The 22,251-nt window shown below is 38.6% G+C and overlaps 1 protein-coding gene across 1 annotated transcript in view; it reads left to right on the top strand.

The window, feature by feature from the left end:
- Window positions 1-1,432, top strand: part of ST6GALNAC3 (ST6 N-acetylgalactosaminide alpha-2,6-sialyltransferase 3) — a 472,167-nt gene extending 470,735 nt beyond the window's left edge. Inside the window, exon 5 of the mRNA XM_054979301.1 lies at window positions 1,209-1,432. Coding sequence (XP_054835276.1) covers window positions 1,209-1,395 — 187 coding nt within the window. The 3' untranslated portion in view covers window positions 1,396-1,432. The remainder of the gene's footprint in view (window positions 1-1,208) is intronic.
- The last annotated feature ends 20,819 nt before the right edge of the window (window positions 1,433-22,251 follow it).

Genomic DNA, 22,251 nt, shown 5'->3' with positions numbered 1-22,251 from the left:
AAACAGGTTTCTGTAGGCTTGTGCAAGTGACTTGTCTCCACTTTGAACGTGTGGAGAGGGAGAGTGGAAATAAGCACGCTGGTTTCTCCCCCCACCTGCATGTGTTTACTGGTTTGGGAGCATGGCAGCTATGTGCAGAAGAAGTGTCCGTACATACACTCCTCAGTGATCAGCAACATTCAGAAAGTAGTGTTGTTGATGATGGGGAGGGAGCATATGCACAGAGACTTCCTTCACAAGTAGGGGACTATGACCCCTTTACACACTGCCACCCACCATAAACCTCCCTTCACCAGTTTGGGGCTTTATAAGCAGTTTAGGACAGTCACAACACACCACCTGTCTAACCTCTATTTATCAGGTAAAGAGCCCTGACCAAATCCTCTCTGGGTCCCCTCTCTCCTCTTCACAGTCAGGCAGAACCAATGAGCAACCTGATACTGAAACAGATGAGCTTTATCTCACTTTACTCTTTGACATCACATGAAGGAAGCAACCCCTGTGAAATGCTGGGGGAAGGTGGGGAGATCTTGCCTAACAAGCAGTGCTCGCAGCTCATCTCAGTATGGCCCAGCTGCCCCCCAGCCAGTCCTGTTGATTCCACAGCATCCTAAAGGGTGTCTCATTCAAAGCCAATCTCACCACAAGCCTCAGCACCAGTAAAGGGTCCAACTTGTTGCTCACCCTTACTGTGCTAACTTCAGCACTTACAGTACAATCCTAAGCAGAGTTACACCAATCTAAACGAATTGATTTCAATGGGCTTAGACTAGAAAAACTCTGTTTAGGATTGCACTGTAAGTGAAGGAGTAGATCAGTGGTTGTGACAAGAGCAGGCTTCCTCTCTTCTTCCCTAGTGACTGGTAAGTGTGGGAGGGGGCCTGTAGCCCCTGACATACTGCAAATTTACAAACTTAATTTCTGCAGGTGTCACAAATGGATGCTGGACGGCTATTGGAATTTTTATGGTTAAATGAAGAAAGATTTGTATTGTCACATATCAGAAATGCCAGTTAACAGAGTTGTCCAGATAATAATAACTCAGGTCTTACTGTATGGTTTTTGAATGTCCATTGGTTTATACTCTGCATAATGAGGAATTGTTTTCCCCAGTAGTTTTTGCTGTTTCTCATATGTAATGCAAACAGATTCATTCAGATGATACAGAAAATTCATTTCATTGATTTCATGTTTTGTCTGCATTCTAGGTCAGAAGGCTTTCGAAAGGTTCCTTATCACTACTACGAACCAGGAAGAGATGAATGTGACGAGTACTTTCTGCATGAAAATGCTCCTTATGGAGGCCATAGGTTTATCACAGAAAAGAAAGTATTTGCTGAGTGGGCTAAGAAGCACACTATAATATTTACACATCCTAACTGGACATTGTCTTGATGTTGGATCTTCCAGCCTTTCACTAGCAGCTTAGTATTACACATAGGAAATTCCTCAGTATACGATATGTTCATCTGTCTAGATCTTCTCGATGTAGGTATTAGTATGAATGCTAAACAAAATGAAGGATGGTTCCACTGTGGAACAAGGACAAATTTACCAATCTGCCGAAGACAAACAAAATGCGTATTGTATCTCTTAGGGTTGTACATCACACATGCACTTTACTCTTAACTGAAGTTTTAATTCAAAATGGCAGCAGTTTGGTTTAAAGATGATGATTTTAAGGGGTACAACACACTCCTGTTCAGCCAAAACATTTGGATTGTTTTGGCTTTCTGGTATAAGTACTTGAGGTTAGATTATAGTTTTTCATTATTAAGGTAACTCTATTTTTGTCTTACATATAATCAGAGTAAAGACAACCAACGTGTGTTGGATTCTTTTAACTGTATATGCAGCTAAACACTGTGTTCCAGTTCAGACAAGCTACAACCAAATCACGGTTTACAATTCTTGTTTGGATGGAAACTGCAAAGTGTAGTTTGTCGATTCAGATATAACAGCAAATCATGGTCTGTCATTAAAGGGAGGAAACTGGAACACACAGTGAAAGGAGAAAAGGAATGTGCAAGCCCAAGGTTTAATCATGTGATGCCAAAGCACGCGCTACATGTGAACCAGTTTTGCATGTAAGAAAATTAGAAATGGGCTAGGAAAGATCTGTGAACTCCAGATAGTCTCTACATGTGAAGACTTTGTGTGTCTAAAGCCCAGGGGTAGTCAAAGTACTGTGGTTGACAACATGCTTTCATAGCAGTTACGTTAGCATTATGTTGAAAGATCTATTGTCTAATACTCTAGCGGCATTGATTAACATTCACCTAATTTTTGCCTTCAACTGTATTCCCTTTGTGGAACAGTGCTTCTGTAAATGCTATATGAGAAGTTAAGGAAATTATCTAGTCTTGAATGTGGAATGTAAAAACTGAGTCTCATACCTCTAATATAGTTTTGGAAAGTAAATTCTGTGTGATCTTGAACAGTTTGGCTCTACTCTCTGCCTCAAAATCTCCATATTGAAAAATGGGGATAAGACCTACCTCACAAGGAAGCAGTAAAAATAAATGTGCACATTCAGTGCTTTTTCAATAAATGATGCTTTGTTTGTAATTCTTATAGCTACCCTTGGGCATTTGGCACACATTCTTCTGTGCTGTGTATTTAAGGAACATCAAACCAAAGATGTGAGGTCAATGCTGTAATATGCTGAGTATCTCCATTCTTTCAGGGTACATCTTCTGAAATCCTCACCGAATTATCCCTTTAATGGGTATAACTCTGGAAATGTTAGTACTTGCCCATTTCTAATTGAAGTACAGTATCATTTTATTTATCTAGCTGATAGGGGAAGCATCCACAATGCTAGATAATTATGCTTAGTTATATGGTTGTAACAGAAGCAAAGGTATAAGAAACAGGAGAGAGATGTGTGGTAGTCCATGAATGAAAGTTTGGTTAATGTGGCTTTTACAATATGGTGCCTCATTATGAAATTATCTCTGTTACTACATAACGAAGGTGACATGTATCCTGTCACTCTGTTTAGCAGAGTCTGAAGCCCAAAAAGCCTTCATCAATTTCAATGGCTTTTCTGCTGGAGGAACAGTCACTTAAGATGGAGGAAGACTTCAGACTATGCTGAGCAGAGTGGTAGGATTCATGCTTATAATTTATATCAGAACAAGTGTTTTTTAATAACTGTTTAAAGTAAATGAAGTTCCTTAATACGTTGAGAACCTGGAATATCCGAACTACAACACTGTAATAACCAATACTGTTAAAACTTGAAAAGAGGTTAAGTGACTGTTACACATGTGTAACTGTCAACAAGTATATAAAACACCAGACCTTTTGTATTGCTTGACTGAATCATAAAAAGACAATAGCAAAATCATGTTTTTTACAGGTAAGTGTTTGTATAAGGACTGTATTTCTTATTGTATATTTGTATATAGAAGTCTATATTTTGTATGTTCACAGTATTCTTTCTCCATCCTCATTACTATTAAGTGCCACCTTTCTATGCTGGGGAAGGGGAATTATGCACATTGTACAGTTGCGTGATTTACCCCAGGGCAGTTGTCTTTCACCCCCACATGAAACTAGAGTAAGTGTTCATTTCCCTGATAGATTTTGACTTACCTCTAGTGAATTACCTCAATTCTCTGCTTTAGTGGTGGGCTTGTAACTAACTCAGGGTAAACACAGCAGGTTTCTCTTGGTTCAGCAGTCAAGGGTTATATCAGAATGTACGCACAGACCTTGGAAGAAACCATTCACCAACAGTGCTTTTGGGTACTTCATTCTTTACTGGAGTTCTTGTTCTAATATTTCAGTTTGTATTTGTCTTGCAGTTGTGTCCTTGTTTACTGATTTTTAAACTCTTCTTTCTGCTCATATTACTTTTAATTCAATGTTCTTATTTTTAGTCTGCATGTGACTCCATTTTAAGTATACACAATGCTTGGTAGGCATGGAATGGTCAAAATGCCATTCAGTTACTAAGATGGGAATTGGGAAAGTACATACATACAAACCTCTGTATGTTTTATCCTAGTTTTGGCCCATAGATTCCCCCCCCCAAACTTCTGAGCATCGTAATTGGTGAAGATACTGAGAATTCTGTTAAACATCCCTAGCCTTCCTCCTAGTATCCATCTTTCTTGGGATAATGTAATGACAGTGAAACTTCCTTATATCTGGAGGTCATATTCTCTTTGAAATGACTAAGCAAGCGCTTTTCTACAGTACTGTTTGGCTGTCTTTACATTAGAGAAATGAAGTAATTAGTACCTAAAAATGCAAAATTGGGGCATTTGTATTGTACAAACTGGTCTGTTTCTAGTAGTCCTTCGGACTGCTGTTTGGCACAAGTAAGGAATCAGCATAAATAGGAGGACAATTCACACCTGACTGGTGGATTTTGAATCTTTGATTAATCACCATTACTTACTAATAACTTTCCAGGATACTATGAAAATTCAGAAACAGTGCTGCTGGGTTTAGTTTCCTTCGATAAGGCAGAACTGGAGATTTAATTTCTTTTATTTATATTTGTTTTATTGACAAAGATGCAAACAGAGCATAAGTGGATGAGGACAGCATCCCTGTTGCAGCAGGGAACTTTTCAGTTCCCAGAGAGAAAGTCTGCACTCCAATGAGCTTACTTTCAGCCAATTTACTTCTCTCTCTGCCCTTATTTCTGCCCATTCCAGTTGCAAAAGTGCTAAATCTTGCACACATAATTCAAGGATTTGTCTGAGACCCTGCCCTTGCAGGCAAATTGTCAGTTAAAGAAATGTCTACAATTATTAAAGAATATTAACATTCCTTTGTCTCCACTCCCTGAATCCCATCCTGAGTCAGTCTAGACAAAACTGTAGTGATAGATCTATCCACAGTAATCAGACAGCAAACTATGCTAGAATAAATACATCTGTGTATCCATGAAGTGAGGATTAAAGTATTAACATTAATTACACATTACCTAGTTTGTTTTAATGTACAGTATTATCTTTCATTGCAAGCACCATAACTAACAGTGAAATCCTAAGTAGAGTTACTCCAGTCTAAGCCGAAATCAATGGGCTTATACTGGAATAACTCTTCTTAGGATTTCACTGTTAGTGAACATAGAAACACCTGTCTAGATCAAACTGAAGGTCCATCTAGCCCCCTGTTTTCTTTCCAACAATGACCAGTCATATGCATCTGAGCAACCTACAAGCCAGATACAAAGGCCACAGTCCTGTTGCATGTCCCCAACAGCAATGGCTAGACCATGGAACTATATTATGGTAATATGATACTGTCAGCTTTGTTTTACGCTTTTCTAGTAATGCCTAACAATAAATTGGCCATTTACCTGCTGCTGCATACTTTACTGAGGTTTTGGGGCAGCTATCATCATTAATTCAGATTCAGTCTGTGTCTGTGTGCACATGTGCGCACTGATTGAATCTGTGTGTATACACACAGTATACAGTATTCAGAGAATACACACACACCACTCAGAAATTTTACACTTGAGATACTGAAGAATTCTTAGATGTTGAATGCATGCGTTCCCAGTATGTTATCATTGGTTAGTGCTACAGATTAATCTTTTGCCATTTTTATTTGGCACAGTTCTTCAGTTACCATCCTGATGGCTAAAAAGTAGGTCTTTCAAATATCTTCTGTAGCATAAATTAATGCACAGGATTAATTTAGCTTCTTTGCAACTACCCTGTTCCTTCAGTAACATTTTCAGATCCTTGTGAAACTTCCGTCGTAGCTGGTTTCTTGTTCCTGAAGTTTTACAGAAAGGCTTGTTAAGCCATTTGCTCCTCAGGTGCTCATTTGCTTGGTTCACCAGCTTAATGTTTATATTTTTTTCCCTTCAATTTTTGAAAAGCTGCCGTCTTGTCTTGTATGGCTTCCTTGATAGAACTATGGAAGCATTGTGGCATTCTTTTACACCTATATTAATTCTCTCTCTAATCTATGGTATGTTATTTCTGAGTTTCCATTATAACAGTTTTAAATAACCTCCAAGCTTCCTCAAATGGATTTGATCCTCCTGATTCTCTCATTTATCTTCCGATTAACTCATTTCATCAATGTTAAAAAAAATTCTGTCTTCTGCATGTAGCTGTTTTGATATTGATGCAGTTGCTGACTTCCAGTGGTTTTTGCCAACACTTGCATCAGATTCTGGACATTGCTTTTTATTACATTCTCTTCCTTTTGGGTCTACATTATAAGGCAAAATTCTTTACCATTTATTCATACTAAAAATTGTGAATCTCTGTTAAAATATGGATTCACATTTACACAGTTAATACGAAGGTCATTGAAGTGGCTCATGCGTCATCATATTTTCTGTTTTGACTGCCTTCATGATTTCTTTCTTCACTTCAAGATCAGCAACTAAGCTTTTGTTAAATAGCCAAAGTGTGACCCCAGTACTATGGGTTACACCTAATTCTTCTTCCTCTATTTTCAAAAGTTGTGTTTCAATTTGTACAAGAGGAGGGACTTCTGCTGATTGTCGTACTTTCATGTTGCACCCCATATTGTCCTCAAAGATCCAGTGAATCTTGTAGGCTTATTAAGTAGAACACAACAAGTTTTAGTAGGGGGAGAAGTTCTGTTCCATGAGTGCTGCTGTACTCATCGTGTTTAGACTCTAATACTATATCACTTCTTTGGCCTTTCATCTGAAGACGGGAGTTTAGACAAAAGTTCCAGTCCCGGCCTCGTTGATTTCAGCAGAATTAACTTCCAAGTAAGTGTGTTTTGAGTCAGAATATGAGATTGCACTTCTAAGCATTCTTATTTAGGGGTATATTTTAGAAAAATCAATTTACAGCCCCCAAATAAAAAGACATTATATTACAACAGATTCAAACTTGAACATGATTTTTCCAGGGCCATTTCCACATGGCTTACCTTGTTCTGAAAAACAGCGAACTCTCATGTGAAATCTCGTGAGAAGACGCTGTTATTGCATCTTCTCATGCAATAACAGCGTCTTCTTACGTGATTTCGCGTGATAACAGCATCTTCTCGCAAGATTTCATGCGAGATTTCACTGTTTTCCAGAACAAGGTAAGCTGTGTGGAAACGGCCCAGATGTTTGCATCTCCTTTGTACTGACATTGTATGTGACAGTAAGTATATAAAAAGCCTTTGTATTAGATGCAATGATATCTTAGTACTGGCAGCAAAGTAAGCGGAGAAGCCTCTTGTATAAAGTATATGAAGGCAACTACTTGATAGCCCCTTAAGATGATTTTATGTAACATAAAAATTATACATTTTATTCAAGTAAACATAAAATGGACCCCAAGACTGATATTTTGTGTTTGTTTGTTCAGATATAGTCAATGAGCTATATAGCCCAGCTGATTTACAATGACCCTTTCTGTATGCAATGGAAAGTGGGGAGGAGATGTAAGGGTTTAATTGTAAACTTAATATGAGAATAAAGTAAAAACTAAAAATGTTTAAGGTGGAAATTGCCGTTCCTTGTAGATAACCATCACCAAGTAATTTATTTGGGGCCACTAAAGAGGAAATTAATCCTCTTTAAGTTAAAATTTGTCTGATTCCTGCACCAAATGGAGATACAAGATTTTGACATCTATCTTAGCAGAAAGACATGAGAAATTCCTAACAAGTTTTGTTGTAATCAAAAGGGATCTTAATGCAAAGCCAATTTAAGGAAAATACCATATGTTTAATTAACCAACCATACTAATTCCTCTTCAATGTCAAAAATACTAGCGATATTTTAGAGTCTTAGTGCTGTAAAAGATTTTAGCAGCAGTTGAGAGACATAAACTGGAATTTAAAAAGTTATATATGGAATGAGGTAAATAAATTGGTGTTCTGTCCTGATATCAGTAGGGTTTTTATTTTTTATCAAAGACATCCTAGAAGTTCCATTTGATAACTAAAGTTTTATTTTTTTAAGTCAGATAATAGATATAATGAGTGAAAACCTGCATTTGCAGGAAGCACATATGGATCTTACAATTATGATGAAGGTCAGTGACAGGTGTATGCTAAGTGGAACAAGAATGATCATAGGTAGCATCCTTTGGAGCAATGATCCCCAATGTGGAGCTCTGCTCGCAAAAAGGAGTAGGTAATAGTAGACAAGAAAAGTCTTGCTTCAGTAACATACAGTAAGAAGTTTACAGTGCTTTGAAAAAATAAGTACTTTTAATAAATGAAAATAAAAAATAAAGTGATTTGAGCAAAACCCTTGTGTGATTTCTATATTGTGCTTACAAATAAAGCTATGGATTAAAAACATCTTTGGAATGGTTCTATTCAATCAAGAAGAATCTTTCCAGGTATTTAATATTCCTTTATTTCATGTTGTAATGGGGGAAAACTAATAGAAAATATAAGACGAATGCTGTCCTTTAAGTGGAGATTCTTTATGTACTGCTTTTGTATGGCGCCACAAAACGGAATCATAACTGCCTGCCTCCGTTTTGGAACGGTGATGTCAGAAATCGCCTGAAAGAGCCACCAGCATTCCGTGAGTGGGGCACTATTTTTAAGACATGGGGAAACAGCTGAATCACAGCTCAACTGTGAACATTATTAAACTGTGAATGAATATTTCTGGTTTCCCACAGGCTCCCTGGCTTCCAGCTGAAGGGAAGCAACATTGACAAATGTATTATCAAGCTTCATGCACAGTGAAGGATGAACACCAGTGCTAATTTATAAAATTAGCAGAAACTCAGCAAAAATGTGCATGATTCTTACTGATAATAGAGCAGTGTGTGTGTGCTTGTTTTCAAAATTATTTAATAAAGCAATTGCTTTCTGGTCATTTGTTATCAGTCGGTGGTGGTATATTGGATAGAGAAGCATTATGTGATTGTGACAAAGGCTTTTTAATAACCTGACTAATCTGGGAAAACCCACTTGATTGTAGTTATGCATATGGGTTGCATATAGTAGCTACATGCATTGGGATTCCCACACATCTAGTTCCTTGTCTAACAATATCAGGATATTCTGTTTAATGAATTGTCATCAGAAGTACTGGATGGAACATAAAATAGATCGCTGATGGACAGTATTCGTGAAGAGGAAAAATAATTCAGATGACTGTTCTTTTAAAATAATACAGTTTGAGGAGGGGTATCTACATAGCACTTCTGCTGGTGCATGAACATACAAAGTTTTCCCTGTATCCCCTTCCCCACTCTATATCCTCTTTCCCTCCTCCTGGCATCCTCCATTTGCTCACCTTTCCCTACATCCTTTTCTCCTTCAAAGCCACTAAACAACTATCCTTTTATTTGCCCCCCCCCACACACACATTTTCATGTATATTAAATTACTTCATTTATATATTGCCTCTCTCCACAATGAGGACCCAAAGCAACTTACATCATTTTCCTTGCACACATTAATCACAACAAACCTGAGAGATAGGATAGTCTGAGTATGTGATTGGATCAAAGACACCCAGTGAGCTTCCACAGAAGAATGATGATTCAAACCTGGGTCTCCTAGAACCTAATCTGAAACTCTAATCACTACACTACAGTGGCTTGCGGGGGGGTGGGGGAGACTGTTAAATAGTAGCAAGCAGCCAGATCTAGGTAAGTCATGTGGTATCAAGTCATCTGGTGGATGCTTCTTGGTCTGATCTAAATAAGTTCTCCCTCAAAGCCCAAAGAGCCCTGGAAAAGGCCCTGCTCCAAATCTGGAATACTGGCTAAACTGTCATGGTTGCCTAGTAAGCTATTGAGAGCATCTAGTTAAAGCTACAGGTGTTCCTTTTGTCATTTTGGTTTCCTTTTTTCAAAAAACCAACATGTATTCTTTCAGATTTCAGATTCTTCCGCAAACCTGGAACATTTTTCAGGTGTATAGGAAGATCTATCTTGTCTGTTCATGGTTCTAATCTCTGTATTTAAGTATCCTCAGACCAGAACTTCTTGGCTATTAGTATATAAGATTGCCATTACTATGGGACATTTCTAAATAGACATGTATAAGATTGAGTTGCAAGCTACTGCCTAAGCCCATGTTGGACTGAGAAATGGACTGCAAAAGTAAGGGCCACTGTGATCCATTTTTAGCTTCCTAATCTTCCCCTGATAAAGTGTTTTGTGGGCCCTTAATACTACCAAATGTATTGTTGCCTAAGCTTTTCGGAAACTAATCCTATAACTGATGAAGAAGTCTGTGGCTCACAAAAAAATTTGCTAATCTTTTGAGTGCCAAAAGACTAGCTCTTTAGAAAATTTGACTTTTGATTTGAGTGAGTGGCAATGTGATTTAAACTTTAGACATTGCATTAACAAGTGATTAGACAGTCTCAATTATTTTAGTAGCTATGGATAGAGGACAGACCCACATCCCTGTACAGGCAGCTGCACAGAATGATATCTGAAAGTATCAGGCTGCACAGTAACTTTTACTGTAATGAATTATTGATGTGACAAAGATGAGTCACATGGAGTAGCACTTTCTCCTTAGTACTGTAGCTAGCAAGGATATTGTTCATTGGCCATTTAATTGCTATCCAGACTTTTCAGTTAATCATGCCAAGCATTTTCAGACCTATCTTCCCAGCCACACTGGATGTTACAGATTTTTCCAGGAAGTTTTGGCTGAGAGACAGGTAAGAGAATTTCCAGAAGCAGCCATTTTGCATTGGCAAGGTTTAGAATTCATTGCTTTGGAACTAGCATTGACTGTGCTCACTTCAGGACCTCAGTGAACCTTTTTTATCAGTATACCTGCAAATAAACATCCTTCAGCGTCCAAAAATTATTACAAGAGAATGGTTTTCTGAATGGTCAGAAAAAGGGGGATTCAACCAGTATGTATGTTCTACTAGTATCAGTATGTAGCAATAAATACCATCATGGGGGGAGAGCTGGTTCAGGACTCTAGAGGTCATATAGACATAGCTTAGTTACTTGACCATACTCAAGCCCAGAGTTGGGCACCCTTAAGCCCATAGCTTGTGGCCTTAGTTTTAAGAATCAAATGCTTGAAAATTTACACAAGCCACTCACACACAAGTTGATACAGCAATGATGGTCATCAAAGAAACATAACCTTTAATACTGGAAAAACAATCTTTCATGGATTGTGAGTGTATACCCTTAAGCAGATAACATTTTAATGATGCTTTATAAACCTGATCCTAAGTCAAAGAGTGTATCTGATAGTATATAATGTGCAACAATTGATACTAAAATGTTCTAGTTACTTCACTGAATTCAAGCTTACAGCATTGGATAAAATTCCATGTCTCTTGCCCACAAATCAAAGGAAAGGTGTCTTTAGGCATTATATACAACACAGTCAGACATTGACTTCTAAAACTTTTTTTGCTGTTTCTTTGAGTTCAGAGCAGGAAGTGTTTCTTTTCAGCAGAAGTGTCTATTTTTTATCTTTTGTTTCTTGGAGAATGCAGAACTAGTGTGACTACTGAACATTGTGAAAAAATACCTTGGTGAATATATAGCCATGCTCTGCCGCTCTTTCTATCCCTACTTTTCTACTATTAGGTTTCTGCTATCTTCTTTCATCTTTCTCCTTAGAGTTGTTTCACTTTTTCCAATGCAGAATAAAAGTGCAGAATAAAAGTAAAGCGGCAGTAGAAGTAGTAGTGGCTGTACTGTTATGTTTTCATAACATTTTGCTCTAGAGATCACATGTTGTGATTGGCTGAAATCATCTAGAATAACCACTACAACCATTGTTCCCAACAGTGGTATTGCCCAGTCCTGCTAATATAACTATTTTCTTTCTGAGACTTCTTCAAAGCAATAAGGTTTAAGAGACCATGTACAAATGTCTAGTTACCATTCTGGGAACCAATGGTATTCATTGGTCAACAAAGAGCTGTATATCAACCACATTTAGTGTCACTGTTCAAAAGCAATTTGAGAACCTACCTTTCTGTGCATAAAATTCAAATTCAGAACCATAATATGGGCTTGTTTATTTAAAAAAGAACAGCCATGGTCTTCCTAATTTCTTTCCAACAGGTTAGTAGTGGTTACCTAAACAAAATTTTAATTGCATGAACCAAGATCTTAGAAGCAACTGTGATTCTTTTCTCATTATAAAACTTGGTGAAGCACATGAAGGTATATCACTTTCAGATGAAGATTCTATTAAGGTGGAATTTTTAAAAATTCAAATATGCTATATTCTTCCTGATTGTATTTACTCCATTTCAGCATCTGATGAAATTGAGTGTACTCTACAAAAGTTCATACTCTTAAGATAAAACAACCTTGTTTGTCTCCCAGATCCCAGATATATACATTGTGGGATACACAATGCCATCAGAATTGATTTATGCAAACACTGAGCAAACAGAAAAGTGATGGTTGTTGATGTTTGGGTCAGGATACAGTTTGCATCTGGTGAACAGATTCTGAGAGCTCCACCAGAAGCCTGTATTTGTAAGCACCTGTGCCTGCATTTGATCCACTTGATGTATCTAAGAGAGCAACCTTAAGTAGCCCTGCTCAGAATCCTTCTCATATCCTTTCAATGGGGCTTACTCCCAAGAAAAGGTTCTACAGATTGTATTGATAATAGGCAGGGCCTTAACCAGCATCTCACCAATTTCTATCTGAAACATGTTAAATATTTGCCAGAAGGTGAAGATTCAAAGATGTGGGAACATGCTTGACTGTTACACCAAGGGACAAAACATGAACTGAGAATGTTACAGAAAAGAACCAAGAAGTTCTGGGGGATTCTGCTATTCTACTTTGCTGATTCAGCCGCACTCCATAACAAGTATCTTGCTTCCTCCACCACATTACTGAATTGCTGCTGCTTTTTCTTCTTCTTTTGCTGTGCTAGTAATTGTGTTGCATGTGTATGCCATCTATGCAATTCAGTGTTTTGAGGGTTTTTTATTGCAGTTATACATCGTTAACAAATTATTTACAAGTCTCAATTATGTTTCCACATTTCTTTCAAGTTTTGCTAGGGCTGACAGATGTATGCATAATAGATTTCCCTCTAGAATTCAAAGTCATTCTTACCATCAGCATTTTAAAATGTGCATTTGACATTTTGCCATTTGTCTATTTCTTACTGTAAGTTGTTTTGCCTTCCATTTCCCATTTCAATGTTCTTATGTATTTTGCCTGTATTTGGAAAAAAATGTATACTTGGGATATTTTCAAGCATAAATAATAAATGTATACTTTTTCACTTGTTAGTCTGTTTCTCTTATTTAAATTAATAGAGTTTTGCAAAATGTATTTGTACTTTTTCTTTTATAAATGTATTAATGTAGATATACAACAATATGCAAAATCATAAAAGAAATAAAAAATAACAGCTATTACCCAAAGAACCCAAGAACTGACTCCATATCAGTCATTTAAACTTCCTTACAACACAATACAATATAAACAGGCAGGACATACAAAGGACATAAGCAGGACATACAAAGATGTCAATAAAAAACCTACTGCTCCCTCCTTCACCTCCCACCTCTTCCTAGAAAAAAATCAAACCATAATAGCTGGAATTTCTCGGAAGTATCTCCGGCTCATTCAGAAAAGAGGCAATTGGGTACCAGAATGCTATAAATCTCTGTTGATGAACTCCTGAAATGGATATACTGGATTGTTGAGATATTTTTCTCAAAATAAAATGCTCCCACAACTTTTGACTCCAGTCCTGTATAGTTGGTATCTTTGTGTCTTTCCAACAAGTCACCAAAGTGAACCTCGCTGCTGCCAACAACAATGCTACTAATTCCTTTTTATCTTTCTTTATGGGCTATCAGGTACCAAGCCTCTAAGAGGAATACTTCCAGTGAAAACGGTAAGTCTATTCCTGAAATGACTTTGATCTGATAAGCGATTTGTTTCTAGTAATGTTTGACTTTTGAACAGGACTACCAGCAATGTAAAAAACCTGCTGTGTTCCCATATTTTTTTAACTTGCAAGGGGTATAGTACCAACGTGTAATCATTTTACAACTTTGTAATTTTATGGATACAATTTTTGATGTATTACCATAGCTAGACCATATATGTTCCCAATCGTGAGCTGTCAATCTGCCTTCAGAATCCATTTCCCATTGCTTCTAATGTAGGACTCTCTTTTGTGTAACCAATGATAAAGAGTAAAGTATAAAGTTTAGAAACTACTCTCATATTTCTCTCTAATTTCTTCAGGAATGATTCAAAGTCCATTAAAGAACACTCTTTAATATGTTTAGATTGTAGTAGACTTTGCACCTGTAAGTATCTAAACCAATTTATCTTATGTCCAGTTCTTTTCTCTGTTTCCTGTTTAGGAGTGTACCTTCTGGTGCTATTGAATGTAATATGTCTAACCCTGCTTGTTCCCAGAGTGTGAAATCTTGGTTGCCTTGGGCTAGAGGAAACCAATCTTGATTAATTATTGTAGACAATTTAGATATACCAGGCGATAGTATATGTCTATATTTATGCCAAATTTTAATCCCTATTTTAGTATATTCACTTAGATAGTCTTTTCTGTTAGACACGCTCCTTTTATTCCAAAAAAACTCCCTCAACTTACTAGGCTTCATATAATATTCCTCGATTTGTACCCAAATTGGTCATTTTTCTGAATGCTCTTAAGAGAGAGGCTAGGTTAAATGCCTCATAATACTTCAAGAGCCTTTGTTCCCATATGAAGTTATTTAATGTTGTTTGCCAAAGCTTTACCCAAGTATATGGCTGTTTTCATGCTGTTTACTGATCGCGCAAAACTCCTGGAATGACACACCTTCCTGGCACAATTTCCCATGATAACTCCGGTTATCACGGGAAATTGCACCAGGAAAGCGTGTCGCTCCGGGAGTTTTGCGTGATCAGTAAGCAGTGTGAAAACGGCCTCTGAGAAATGTGACTTCAACACTATTCGGACTGAGGGATTAATTTTGATAGGATATATCAATGACTTATTCTGGTTGACCCTTTGTCCTGACAAGGAGGCATATTTGTATAGAATTAATTGTAATTCAAGTAGTAAATGTAGTGAATGTATTTGTACTTTTATTACTTTGTTTTATTATTACTTTTCACAAGAGCATACAAAATAATGGGAGTGGAGCTTTCTAGTCTTCCCTTCACACACTGCAACCATCACTCCCACCCAAATGCTGCCCCTGGAGCTCAAAGGACCACCCAGAACACTGCTGGGACTGCCATGACAGTCTGCAGGGGGTAGAGGAACCGGCAAAAATCCCACTCTTCCTACCAGCATTGGGAAAGCATTGGGTACACCCATTAGGATGATTGTACTTGGAAGGAGCTAGTCAAAAGGCTTACTTACATTGCCATTATTGTGTGGAAGAAGCACTGATTTTTGCCTGATGGCTTTCCTGTATTCGGCTATCATATGCAGTGTTGACTATCATGTGATCTCACCATTCAGTCTACAAAATTTCTGCCTATTACTAATTACAATAGATGCTAGGATCATTCTATATTTGGAAGAACATTTTCATGACAGACACTATGTGTCACTTCTGCAGCATGGGTAAGGCAACACACAGAGACCATTTCTGATACGCAATCAATGAGGGCCGCCAAGAGCCTTTTGGGCCCTCAAAGGTTCCCTCTACATTCTCTAGTGGTCCGGAGTGGGGCAGTCATCACTAGTGGGTAGCTCCTCCTCCAACTCTTTCGCAGGGGCCGGACAAAACTTGCGATCCTTGGGGGAGGGGCTCCCAGGAGTCCTCAGTTTTTTCCGGCCCTGCTCAGCAGGCGGACACGGACTCTTGAGCTCTGAAGAGCTGCGATCTTAACAACGACATGGAACCTCAACGTAGTGCTAAAGGCTCTCACCAAGGAGCCCTTCGAACCAATGGCTACCTGCTCTCTAAAGATTTTGACTCTCAAGACTATCTTCTTAGTAGGACTGACTTCAGCTAGGAGGGTTTCAGAGTTAGGGGCCCTCTCAGTGAACGGGGAGCTGTGTGTGTTCCACCAGGACAGGGTAGTCTTGAGGACAGACCCGGCCTTCATACCTAAAGTCAACTCATCCTTTCGTAGGGGAGAAGACATTGTCCTGCCCTCCTTCTGTGCCAACCCCAAACATCAGAAGGAAAAGGAATGGCACAAGTTAGATGTCAGAAGGGCCCTTAGTTTCTATTTAGATAGAACTAACTCATTTCGTAAGGTGGAGAGCATGTTTGTCTCCTTCAAAAGCGGCTCTATGGGGGAGAAGGTTTCCCTTTCTACACTGAGCAGGTGGATTAGGGAGTGTATTGAGTTGGCATACAAATCCAGGAACCTCCCGCCGCCGGAGGGGATTAAGGCACACTCCCTCAGAGGGGCGGCCACCTCGGCAGCTTATAGATCTTTCCCCTCTTTAGAGAAGATATGCAAGGCAGCAACCTGGAAGTCTGTACATACGTTTACCAAACACTATAGAATAGATCAGTTGGCCTCTGCGGATGCGGCCTTTGGCAGGAGGGTGTTACAGCAGGTCCTGGACTAGAGAATACCCACCCTGAGGGGAAAAACTGCTAGACGTATATCCCACTAGTGATGACTGCCCCACTCCGGACCACTAGAGAATGGAAGATTTTTACTCACCGTGAAGCTTCCTTTCTTGGTGGTCCAGGAATGGGGCAGTCAGTATCCCACCCTACATTAAAAAAAAGGGGGGGGGAGACAGAAAAGGGGATTGGGAGTTTGGTATATCTGAAGTTAAGATATTGTTCTCAGAATGGGGGATTACCACAGTTGAGGTTTCCGTTGAATGGATCACGTTGATCAGTTGTTACTTTAGTTCTGTATAACAGGAAAAGACCGATGTTGCGGAATCCTGGTAAAGTGGACGGGGCTTGAAAAGGAACTGAGGACTCCTGGGAGCCCCTCCCCCAAGGATCGCAAGTTTTGTCCGGCCCCTGCGAAAGAGTTGGAGGAGGAGCTACCCACTAGTGATGACTGCCCCACTCCTGGACCACCAAGAAAGGAAGCTTCACGGTGAGTAAAAATCTTCCATTCCTCTCACATCACCTAGACATGACCCACACATGAAAACAAGCCCCTTTCTATTATCGTGAAGAGGCTAATAATTAGTTATTATTAATAAGTAATAATTAATTATTACTTAACCGTATGTATGCCAATCATTTCCCCCCCTCCAGTCTTTACATTCATATCCAACCCTTCCTCCAAGAAGCCTAAAGTCACATTTCCCTCTTACTTCCCCTTCAGTAAAGGAGCTGCTGAACTTTATACCTGCACTCCAGCTGAGCAGAGCCCAGTTCTGCAGAGTTACAAGGGCTGCCTAAGCTTTGGTCCCTTTCAGTGGCTAGAGAGAAACTGTAACATAAAGGTCTTCAGCTGACTCAGTGATTGCACCCCCTCTTTTAAATGCCAAGACATTGCTTCCTCCAAAATTCCAGATAAATACATTACAATGTGCAACTTGCTCTCATTCGATACAAACCACTCTCTAGGCACTCGTAAATATTACCAGAGAACTGAGGGTCCTTCAGGCATCATGTTGAGGGATCTATTAAGAATATGTGCTGCTTTTCAAGTGTTTTTCTTTCAGGGTCATTAGTGGGCGAGCAGGAATGAATACTAATAGCATGATGTACTATCAGTAATTTGCATACCTTCCAGGCTGATCAGTTAGTTTGGTGTGTTATTCCTGATGGGCACTCCTTTTGCGCAGCAGCAGCAGAATCAATGTCAATCCACACCATCATATCTTACGGGCCCACCTGTTATTTATGTTTTGTTAATAAAATGATTTCATGCCAGCAAAAATTATTCTCATACAAACTTGCACAGAGATTCCTATGCATGCATAATAGCTCATTAGATCACCGACTTATTGTGTTGGTTTTAAACAGTCATTCTCTCCAGGAGTTAGCCCACATTTCTTCTTGATAGCTATACCTCTCGTCTCATCAAGAATTTAACTGTGACTATTCAGAGCTCCAGTCAACACTGCCTTGATCCGTTTCATTTAAAAGTTCTTGGATCTCAACTGAAAGTACAATTCCCCCTAGAATAAACATGAAACAAAAGAATGTTCAAAGTTCTTACAAAAGTCCGGTGTGAGTTTTGATTTCTGAGTTGAGGTTGTATTGACTCCAATTCCTTGGGCTTCATAGCAAGAAGACGCACAAAATAATTAGACACCTCCCACAAAATATTTCTTCCTGCCTATTGGTGATTACCATAAATCAGTCACTAACTCAGGGCACTTTGCTTGACCACTCAAAGAAGCAATTATCCATCATTACTGAAAAACAAAATCTCTACACAAACATGATGTGGCCAATTATTGCCCATTCTCTAATCTGCCCTTTCTAAGCAAAGTGGTTAAGAGAAAGCAGTAGCAGACCAACTCCAGGTCTTCTTGGATAACTCATGCTCAGTCTGGACCTTTTTCCAACTTGTTGCAGGCCAGGATATGAGACATGTTTCTAGTGACTTTAGTTGATAACCTCCATCTGAATGTCAACAAGGGTCTTGCTTCTTAGTTGCTCTTTCTAGATCATGCCATCCTATTGAGGTGCTTGGAGGCAGTAGATATCAGGGGATGTGCCTTGGACTGGTTTAAATCGTTTCTCATTGATTGTTCTCAGAGTTTTGACATTGCAGATGAGCTATCTTCAGTGTCTGAGTTGTCTGTAGGGTTCCACAGGGAGCAGTCTTACCCCCCCCCCCATGTTATTCAACCTCTATGTAAAGCCTTCAAGAGAAATCATTTCATAGCTTTGGCTCTCATCAATATGTGGATGACGCCTAGCTCTGTATCTCTCTCCAAATCTCCTGGTGATGTGATAGAAATCTTGAGCCACTGCCTGGATGCTGTAATTGAGACAAAGTAAATTGAAACTTAATCCAGACAAGACAGAAATGATGCTAGCTGGGTAGGTGGAGATCTTGATGGACATTTGCTTCCCACTTTCAATGGGTTTCAGCTGACCCTTGCTGAGTTGGTTAAGAGTCTAGGGGTTATACTGGATCCAGCATTGCTGCTAGAAAAGAAAGTTAATACAGCTGCAAAAAATCCCCTCCACTTTCTTTCAACATTGTCTTGCCCACAAGATGGCCCACTACCTTGACACGGCCAATCTGGCCAGCTGTATTCACATCACGATAACATTGAGACTAGACTACTGTAATGCACTCTTCATAAGTCTTCCCTCAAATCAGTTCAGAGAATCCAGTTGGTACACAACTGCGCATTTAGGTTATTATCAGGCAGAGCATGCGTATTCCTCCTATTCTGCAATCATTCCATTGGCTTCCTATTAATGTCCAGGCTCAGTTCAAGGTTTCACTACCATATTCAAAGCCCTTAATGGCCTTGGTCCTTATATCTACAGGACTGCCTGTCTCCTTATGTTCTCCTATGACAGCTTTGCTAATCTGAACAGAGCCTTCTGCAGGTGCCACCCTACAAATGGGCAAAATCAACAAATGCCCATACATGTGCATTCTGTTTTGTGGCCCCAACCTTATGGAATGGCCTGCCTAATGAAGTTAGGAAGGCTGTCCTGGTTTTCTGAAAACCATGCAAATTTATTGTCCCATCCTCTTGATTGTATTTAACTTCCACCTTGAATCAGTGAGAATTGAGTCAGTGAGAATGGTGGACTATAAATAATGTGAATGAATGAATAAATAAATACTGATTACCCAAGTAATAACCGTTCGGCTCTCATACTTGTTTTTACACCAAATTTACCTCTGATCAGCAAGGTTTGAACTCATATCTAGTCATTGGCTATTGTTAATATACTATCAGTCAGATCACCAGTGTATCAGTAACCTTTTCATGCCACTAAAGGACAGCATACTAATAATAAATAAAAACATTCAATTTAAACACCGCCCTTCAGGATGACTTAATGCCCACTCAGAGCAGTTTACAACAACAATCACCCTGTGAGGTGGGTGGGGCTGAGAGAGCTCCTAGAAGCTGTAAATTAGTGTCTGGCCCAAGGTCATCGGTGAGATCCATGACTGACTCACAATCTGAGACCAAGTCTTAACATTATGACCATTACACTGCACAAGATACTGTTATTGGAGTACTTTGTTGTATACATACTCTCCTACTGAATAGCACCAAAGATATATGGCAGGAGTTCTCTTTCAACTTAAGAGTGGTTGTGTACATAATAGATCCAGAGGAGTTAGCCATGTTAGTCTGTAGTAACAAAATGCTCCTCCATGCATCTGAAGAAGAGAACTGTGATTCTCGAAAGCTTATGCTACATTTTTGTGTACATAATGAAAGGTTTAAAAATGCAAATGTTATTTTTATCATCTTCTACTCCTATGTTGTTCTATGCCCTTTTTGGATGCATAAAGCAAGACTTGAGGGTATGCACCTTGGCATACACTTGCATAATACTGAGATACTATAATGAAATTATAAGCCACTATAATAGTTTGGGATCTCAGGAGCTTTCCTTCCTTTCAAAAGCATCTTTCAAAAATATTCTCATTCTGCTACAGCATTTTCTCAACTCTTTATCTTCTAAATGCTTTTGGACACACAGACCAGGGGATTAATTATATATTGTGAGCAACAGTTCATGAATATTTAACAACCCCATTTATTCTTAATAAAGAATTATGCATTTTGACAGTGTTATTTAATGTGTTTTAAGGAAATACTTCTCATTACCTTTCAATTTTTAAAATTAGTGGAATGGGATCAGAATAATAATGTGGATAGATGTGGCCCTATTTAAATGGCATTGTTCCTGTGGCTGTGTTTAGAACCCCTTCTTTTAAATATCTGTTCATTTGACAGCAGGGTTATGAAGTTTCTGTCTTCCGTTGCACCTTAAGCTATTGTATTAAATCAAGCATCTCCAAGGTGTAGATATGCTCTTCAATTTAAATAACTATATGTTTTGCAGCTGAACTGGGTATTCTTCCAACCAGCAAGCACCCAGCAACACATAGCTGGCCTTCTGATGGATGGTTTCACCAGGAACCAAAACAGGGGCCATGAAAAGAGTTTTAGAACTATGATTACCCATTGGATCACAAATACCATTAAGGACTGTAACCCTACTCTTTATTGTTTTACGAGAGCAAGAATCACAGAACAAAAGGACCTCACCTTATCAGTTACCATAGACAGAAAGCAATAATTATCCAAAGAGAGATGTGACTTTTCATTCAGTTTTAATGGGCTTTTTGTTCTTAAGGGGATTTCTTACCGAATTAAATAGCATCACCAAGTTAAAAATTTTCAAGCTGGATGCTGCAGAAATATTTTAGTGACAGTATCGTAATTTGTGCGCATACCCCACTAATGTACATTTCATTTCGTTCATTTGTGTTTGTTGTATATTTTAAAAATATATAATGCTCTGACTAATAAAACTTAAATTTGTATACTAAGTTATATCAGTAACAATTCTAATTTCTCCTTTAACACATTTATCAAAAGAGGGATTGCAAACTTATAAAATGCAAGAAATCATTGTAGGGAAAACTAGCTTTAGATTTTTCATATTATATGGGCAAAAATGTCTTTATTTCTGCATGCATGAACATGCACATAGGTTTATATCTTGAGTATCATGTGGATGTTGTTGATTGCCAGACTAAGGTGAAGCAGATATGGAACCTGTAATCATGTCTGGGTCTATATGACTTCTTTTTAAAAATCTATCATAACTGATAACTGAAATATGAAACTAATGTCTACACTCAACGGATTAATTAAATGGGGGGAAATGAAAAATCACTTTACTTCCCCCCAGTTCTATATAAGCAGTCCTGACTCCTTGGCAATACAACTAAGGAGTGAAATATTCTATTAATGCAAAACCAAACAAACAAATGTTCAGTTCTTAGGTAAGTGCATTGGATTGCAGTTTAAAACCTCTTATGCACCAGCCTGAAGAATATCACCATCCGCTCCTATCCAGTTGCCCTTTTACTCTACACTTGGAAGCTGCAAAATTAGCCACAGGGCAGCCAATCTGGTGCCAATTTGTGAAAGCAAACTATTTCCTACATGCAGCCCACAATTTCAGGGAAAGTAGGCTCAGGTCTCAATTATGTTTCTGAGGTATTTGCCGCTGAAATCACTGCACTCTCTGCTTCCATTTTGATAAGGAAGGAAAGCAATAAAAAAATCCAATCTTTAAGACTTTTGCCATGAGGGAAATCTTGAATTTGTGGAAGGGGTGACTGATTATATGCATCACAAAACAAAATGCATAATTAAACAGCAAGAACTCTCTAAATATAATCTACTCTTATTCTGAGCAGCTGAAGGCACCGGTATTCCACCATC

The sequence above is a fragment of the Eublepharis macularius genome, chromosome 5, assembly GCF_028583425.1.
Source record: "Eublepharis macularius isolate TG4126 chromosome 5, MPM_Emac_v1.0, whole genome shotgun sequence".
NCBI classification, from domain to species: Eukaryota; Metazoa; Chordata; class Lepidosauria; order Squamata; family Eublepharidae; genus Eublepharis; species Eublepharis macularius.
Note: the sequence above shows the minus strand (reverse complement) of the source record. Positions and strands in the feature narration are given on the sequence as shown.